General features: G+C 36.0%; 1 protein-coding gene across 1 annotated transcript in view; it reads right to left on the reverse strand.

Annotated features, from left to right (window-relative positions):
* The window catches only part of LOC107563271 (cingulin-like protein 1), a 62,836-nt gene that overhangs the window by 32,770 nt on the left and 22,145 nt on the right, over positions 1–7,921 (reverse strand). Inside the window, exons 5-7 of the mRNA XM_016248087.1 lie at positions 2,195–2,416; positions 428–502; positions 98–249 (exon numbers count right to left, since the gene is read on the reverse strand). Coding sequence (XP_016103573.1) covers positions 98–223 — 126 coding nt within the window. The 5' untranslated portion in view covers positions 224–249; positions 428–502; positions 2,195–2,416. The remainder of the gene's footprint in view (positions 1–97; positions 250–427; positions 503–2,194; positions 2,417–7,921) is intronic.

A 7,921-nucleotide genomic window follows, 5' to 3' on the forward strand; every position in this document is an offset into this window, starting at 1 on the left:
TCTCTCTCTCTCTCTATATATATATATATATATATATATATATATAATTTGATTGTAATATAAATGTCGTGTATTATTGGCTGTGTAACAGACTCACGTCTCGTCTGCGGGTCAGACTGTCGTATCCAGGGACTCGTGTGCGCTGGTTCAGAGCCGGACTGTTAACGGGACTCACGCTTCTGTTCAGACCGAACAGGTTCATCTCAGAGACGGTGGGTGACATCACTTCCTGTGTCTGACAGACCGGTTACAACACAATCACAACACAAATATCACGTAGTCTGGATTCATATGAAGTCATAAAAGCAATGATAATTGTAAAAGAAGCAGCCGATCATTGTTGAAGAGGGTGAAGCGCTGTATGTGAGACTGTAGGACACACACATGTTCTGTCCACTAGAGGGACACACTCTCACACACACACTCTGAAGGGATTGTAGTCCAGAGAGAGCATCGAATACGGACTGTTGAAAACTCGGGGAGGACTTTCAAAGCCACCCGTCTGAAAGAATATAGAGACATAAACATGACATACTGTTTACATCACGTCAGAAATACATAACACATATTATTATTAATATATATTTATATCATTTATTATATTTATTTTAGACTATACATTATTTATATTTATATAATTTATATATTAATATAATTATCAATAATTCCTATAATAAAAGAAAAAGTTACTTAAAACTAAATTGTTGTATTATAATCAAGTTACATTCCAATCATGCAATATATATATATATATATATATATGTGTGTGTGTATATATATATATATATATATAAAATTATGTAATTATTTGATAATTTTATTTTTGCTGATACAAATATTTTTATATTTTTTATTTAAAAATTTATTATTAAAAAATGTATAATATATATAATAATAGTATAACATTTTATAATAATTATTATAAAAATAACTATTTAACTACTTATAAAAATTTACATTTAAAAAAATAATTAATTTTATTAAATGCAAAAAGGATTTTTTAATTTAAATTATTTTTTGAAACACAAACCATTAGGTTCCTGTTACTCTAGTTTCATTGAGATATTATTATAGTTTTTATTAATATTTGAATTTTCTTATTTTCATAGCTTTTATTTTTATATTTTCTGTTTTCGTTTTTTCTTTAGTTAGTTTTATTCATTTTGTTGCGCGTTTCTAATTTTTGTTAGTTTTTTTTAAAGTACGTCTATCGTTTTTTTAAAGTATGTCTATTTTTATTTCAGTTTTAGCTCTAGTCGAAGTTAAATAAAACGCATTTAAGTTTTTGTATTTCAATTAACTTATTTCATTTCAACTAACAACATTTGTGCTATTAATTAGGGCTGTCAAAAAAAATTCGTATTTGGAATATTCGTCGAATTTAAAATAAAAATCCACAACGTTTTTGCATTCGAATTTTAGCTGTGCGTTAAGAAGGCAGCTTTATCAGCGGTGCACGAGATGCGATGACGGTGTGCATTATAATGCTTTTGTTAACCTCTCCAGTTGAAGACACTGGATGCGGCGCTGCTGCGTTGTTAACTACAGATATTGCGGGAAAAGAGAACATCAATGTGGAGAAGATCTTGTTTACATCAAAACTGAAACCAAGCCATTCACACAGAACGCATATTTATCACATTTTCTAGAGGGACATCTATCACCATTGCACTCACATCTTGCACAAAGGAACCGCATGTTTAGAAAGCCATGTAAAATTAATGCAAGTTCAACTTTGGAAAAAAAAAAAACATATCTCGAGACTTTATGGCAGGGTTGTTTTCCATCCCAACTTGTGTTTTTAAATGAAAAATATACTCTGTGTGACTGGCTTTCGGCCCTTTGTATTAAACTCTGCATACATACATGATGCTGTTTTGTTTATAGTTGTTTAAGCAACTTAATTATAATTGGTTTATAAACATTATTTTAAACATATGCACTTTTTTCACAGATAGTCATGTTATCGTATGCTTTGAATGATGCGCCCTCTTGTGGCCTCAGGAGAGAAGCCAAAAGCTTTTCTTCACCCTAACTGAAATTATGCATTTCAAATTCTAATATAATTCGAATTTTGCTAATATTTCAGTACAAAATTCGAATTTAGTTTTTCAGGCATTTTGACAGCCCTAATATTAATTCTAGTTAGCTATAGCCTACTAATCCTGGTTTCTATAAGCAGCCACACACTCACTCTGTCGGACATGCTGTCCCCGTCCCGGGACGACAGCGACTCCATGGACCCCCGGATCACAGGACTGAACCTCAGCAGAGTCCCGTTGGCCCCGTTGGAGCCGCTGGTGCCGTTGGAGCCCAGATAGAGCTGGTACTTGGGGTTGGGACGGACTTTCGGGGTCGTGGGCTCGTCCTCGGACTGAGGACTGCTGTGCTGCTTCTCGCCATTTAGACCGAAATGCTGGGTAAGAAAAGCAAACATCGAAAATCAAGCTCAGCGTCATAAATGAGTGAGGACAGAGCTGCTGTTTGAATCATAAATCAAAACACGAACGCCGATTATTACAGCAGATCATATGCATGTTGTGTTACAAACACTCAGAGACACACACGCACATCTAAAGCACACAAACCATGCACAAGGTCAAATCACTTGTTTTTTTATCACCTATAACAATATTTATAATTTTATTAATTCAGTGTATTATATACAGTATGTGCTACTTAATTGTATTTACTGAGCTGTATTTGCTTTTTACCTGTATTTTTTTTTCTGGGTCCGATACGAGAGCCCTCGGCCACTTACCGGACCGGGATCAGAAGCGTCTGGCTTGTCTTTACTGCGCTGGGCCTTCTGCTCGTCATCGCTCGTCTTCTCTGCTCCGTGACGTTCCTGCTCAGAGGCTTCTTGTGTTGACGGTTCACCAGAGACCGGGTTCTGGCTCTTCTCTCTCTCTGTGCTTTCAGGTCTCATTTTCCCAGAATCCCGTGCGCTCACGTCTTGCCTTTTGATCTTCAGTGAGCCGAGGCTCGGCAGCGCCCCGTCAAACCTGTATATGAGATCTTTAACGCTTCCAGAGCGCGTCAGATTGGATCCACTGACTAGCGCCGCCTTCTTCCAGTCCTCGTCCTCCAGCGTGACGCCGGGTCCGATACGAGATCCCTCGGCCACTTACCGGACCGGGATCAGAAGCGTCTGGCTTGTCTTTACTGCGCTGGGCCTTCTGCTCGTCATCGCTCGTCTTCTCTGCTCCGTGACGTTCCTGCTCAGAGGCTTCTTGTGCTTTCGGTTCTGACGGTTCACCAGAGACCGGGTTCTGGCTCTTCTCTCTCTCTGTGCTTTCAGGTCTCATTTTCCCAGAATCCCGTGCGCTCACGTCTTGCCTTTTGATCTTCAGCGAGCCGAGGCTCGGCAGCGCCCCGTCAAACCTGTATATGAGATCTTTAACACTTCCAGAGCGCGTCAGATTGGATCCGCTGACTAGCGCCGCCTTCTTCCAGTCCTCGTCCTCCAGCGTGACGCTCCTCGCTTTAGACGATCTTTTCGGAGCGTCTGCATTGTGCTTCGAGCCTTTCCTCTCTTTTCCCTAAAAATACATCACTCTGATTCAACACACTTTGCTTTTCTGAAGAAACACTCTTCATTTCACCCGCTAGAGTTGTGCAACTGTAATATTCCTGAGGGAAAATACAGATGCCTGTGTTACGAAAGAACCGATGCATTACGAAACACACAGGCACCGCTTCACCCAGACAGAAAAAAACACCGAAAAGATCCGCTCTAATGAATCACTGATTCATTCTTTCCATACCATGAAAATAAAAAGTACGCTAGTTTTAGAGTCTCATTTGTTAGACTATTTGTGTGTGCATGTAAACATTAGCATGCATCTTCATTTATTAACTGAAAATTCATATACTTTGGCACTTTCGGCCTCAGTTTGGTCACAAACTCTTGTGCAAGGGTTTGTGGACAATAATAAGCATGCATAAATAGATCGTTTGAAAATCCATGAAAAATAATGAGCAAGTGTTATTTGATTTAATGCAAAGTAATTAAAAGTAACGAGTTATTTTCTTTCCATTAAAAGCAACAATGCATTGTAAGTGCTGGTGGGGCAAACAAACAGCAAAAATAATTGAAAAATATCTTTTTACTGTCAATATTACACGTATGTTTATATAATTATATATCTGAGACAGATATTATTTGGATCAAAATAATATGAAAGTATAATATAATATATGGGGATTTTTAGCATACTATGCACACGCTAATTTTTATCTTGCACACTTCTCAAACAGGAAAAAATATTAAAATAAAATAAAAATATATATACATATATTTTAACCACAGTATATTTTATTTTTAAATAATATTATGAATAATATATTTAATAAAATTGTTTTTTGCATTATTATATTTAATGCACGTGATATAAAGTAATTAGCCATTTCCATAAAAAGCAACCATGTTTGTTGGTGGGACTAACACAAAGCACAAAGTTATGCATCTATATGTCTGGCTAAAAGGAAAAATCAGGGGTTTTTGGGTTAAAAGCATGTTTCTTAGTAGACTGCGTTACGACATGTTACTGTGAGCTTAAAGAGATCAATGAATGAATTCACATTATATAAGCTCTGATGCTCGCTATAGCGGCAGATCTTTTACCGTACAGTTCTTTTCCCCTTCTTAAAATACAAAAATCCCAAACAGCTGGCCGTCAGTAAACATGTACACATGCTCTCACACACACTAAACACTCTGGAATCACCATCATCCAATATATCAATTAATAAAGTGTAATTATGGAAATGAGTGATTTTGAGGCCTAATCCAGGGACTCGCCCGGCGCTCTTCCCCAGGGACGCTGCACTGATCTCTGGGTAACGGGGTGGACAGCTCCCCGGGCCACTCTGAGGGGATTATCGCTTAATCTATGATTTAATGCGATTAATTTGTTTTCAGTTGCATGAAACATTAAATAAACTAAAATAGACAATATAATAAAAAATATAAAAAAAACAAAAAAAACAAACAAACTTTAAAATGAAAATGAATTCAAATATTAAAAATAATAATAGCATCTCAAAATATTTAATCAAATATTTAGTTTATTTCAGCTAGCTGCAATTTTTCATTTTCATTTAGTTTAGCTTGATGTAATAAACTAAAACTGAAATAAAAATAAATAAAAACTATACAGACATTTTTAAAAAAAAATTATAAAAATGACAAAAATCAATAAACAAATGTACTAAAAATTTTTTTAATTAAAATGAAAACAAAAAATATAAAAATAAAAACAAACAAAATATTAATAAAAATTATAATAGTATCTCAAAATATTTAGTTTATTTCAGCTAGCTGCAATTTTTCATTTAGTTTAGCTTGATGTACTAAAACTGAAATAAAAATGAACAAAAGCTATGCTTTCATTTTATTACTAAAAATAAGTTTGTAAAGTTTCTACTAAAACTTTAATTTTAATTAAAACAGAAAAAAACTGATACAAAAATAATAAAAACTATAGTAGTATCTCAATCACACTAAATATTTTATTACATATTTTATTTCAGCTAGTTCTCAAGGCATAATTTCTCATTTTCATTTAGTTTAGCTTGATGTACTAAAACCGAAATAAAAATGAATAAAAAAAACGATATAGATATCTAAAAAAAAACCTAATAAAAATAACAAAAAACGCACCACAAAATCACTAAAAAATAAAAATACAAATATTAATAAAAACTATAACAGCATCTCGGTGATACTAAAATAACTCGGTCTGGCTGAAGGACTCATCAGGAGAGTTTTTGGGTTAATATATAACAAGATTACACAATAGCATGGTATTATCATCTTTACCAGGGTACTTGAGAAGCACTGATCTCTGGGTAACGGGTCAATGCCAATCACTTACAGAGGGGATTATCGCTTAATCTACGATTTAATGTGATTAATTTCCACCAAATCTGATCTGATTCTGCGGAGCGTCCCGCGGGACGAGGCTGCGTCTGCGCTTCGGAGCAGTAAATTTAAATAAATGACATTATATAAGCCTGTGACAGCCTGGCATTTATGAATATGACAGAGATGATTAACGTTATGAAGATGCAACAAAAACTCCCTGAAGCCATGATGATCGCGGAGCCTGTTGCTGTGGCACCTCAGCGATGGCATTCGGGGCGGGGATTAGTATGCAAATGAGGCGGGGTCACGGGGGCGTGAGAGAGGGTCACGTCGCTCCAGACGGGACGGATTTTTCCTTCAGTTCCCGAATCACTCGACATCTGCCTCATTCACACAGCAGTTTAACATCTATACGGCAGAATCTCACCAAACCGGTCAAGAGCAGCTCATGCTTTACACCAAAATCAAAAGAAAAACATACAGTTTGCATTAAGAAAATTATGCCCATTTTAGGACTTTATTGTATTTTCATGACAATTAAACATCTCTGCCTAATTCTCATTATTATGATAATATTTTTAAATAATTTTTAAAGAACATGTCTTTAACTTCAATATTAAAATAAAAAATATATATATCTTTTAGAAAGTATATATATATATATATATATATATATATATGATTTTATATATTAAGGGCTTTTTTTATTGTATTTTCAAGAAAATTAAACACATTTTCCCCTAAATTCTCACTAAGATATGATTGATCTCATTTTTGAAGAACATAGATGTTGTTGTTTTTTTATTAAAAATAAATAAAGAATATACTTTACATATTTTGCTTGAAGAAAATTATGACTATTTTAAGGACAATTTTTAAAATTCTGTTTTCGTGACAATGAAAATAGAATTACTGTAATGCATTACTGTAATGCAAAAAATATGATGGTATTTAATTGTTTAAGTCTACAGAAGAACATGACTGGATTATATTTCACCGCAGAATCAAATATAAAATAAGAAAATATATTTTGATTAAAGACCATTAAGACCATGCAATGTGCATGCTTTGTGAGCTCGCTACCATTTTACAACCTTTAATTAATGCTGATTTGCTGATTTTTGGACATTACAGTAATGATAAAGGGACTTTTTTTGTGCATTACAGGAATGAGAATTGGAGATTTAAACATTTTTGTAACATGAAAATAATGTCGCAATGCAAAATAATTATAATGGTACAATTATACAGGCTTCATGTTCTTTATGCAATCATCATTTCTTGTGATTTTGGGGTGGAACACGTTTGCATGAGATTCGCCCGTGAATGAGTGAAGGGTGTGTATGGGAACGAGAGACGCAGTGTGTGTGTGAGAGTGTGTGTGTGTGTGTGTGTGTTTGTGTGAGTGTGTGTGAGAGAGTGTGTGTGTGTGAGAGTGTGTGTGTGAGAGTGTGTGTGAGAGAGAGTGTGTGTGTGAGAGAGAGAGTGTGTGTGTGAGAGAGAGAGTGTGTGTGTGAGAGAGAGAGTGTGTGTGTGAGAGAGAGAGTGTGTGTGTGAGAGAGAGAGTGTGTGTGTGAGAGAGAGAGTGTGTGTGTGAGAGAGAGAGTGTGTGTGTGAGAGAGAGAGTGTGTGTGTGAGAGAGAGAGTGTGTGTGTGAGAGAGAGAGTGTGTGTGTGAGAGAGAGAGTGTGTGTGTGAGAGAGAGAGTGTGTGTGTGAGAGAGAGAGTGTGTGTGTGAGAGAGAGAGTGTGTGTGTGAGAGAGAGAGTGTGTGTGTGAGAGAGAGAGTGTGTGTGTGAGAGAGAGAGTGTGTGTGTGAGAGAGAGAGTGTGTGTGTGAGAGAGAGAGTGTGTGTGTGAGAGAGAGAGTGTGTGTGTGAGAGAGAGAGTGTGTGTGTGAGAGAGAGAGTGTGTGTGTGAGAGAGAGAGTGTGTGTGTGAGAGAGAGAGTGTGTGTGTGTGTGAGAGAGAGAGAGTGTGTGTGTGTGTGTGGGGGTGTGCGTGTGTGTGTGTGTGTGTGGGTGTGTGTGTGTGAGAGAGAGAGTGTGTGTGTGTG

This window comes from Sinocyclocheilus grahami, unplaced genomic scaffold (assembly GCF_001515645.1).
Source record: "Sinocyclocheilus grahami isolate Dianchi unplaced genomic scaffold, SAMN03320097.WGS_v1.1 scaffold864.1, whole genome shotgun sequence".
In the NCBI taxonomy this organism is placed as follows: Eukaryota; Metazoa; Chordata; class Actinopteri; order Cypriniformes; family Cyprinidae; genus Sinocyclocheilus; species Sinocyclocheilus grahami.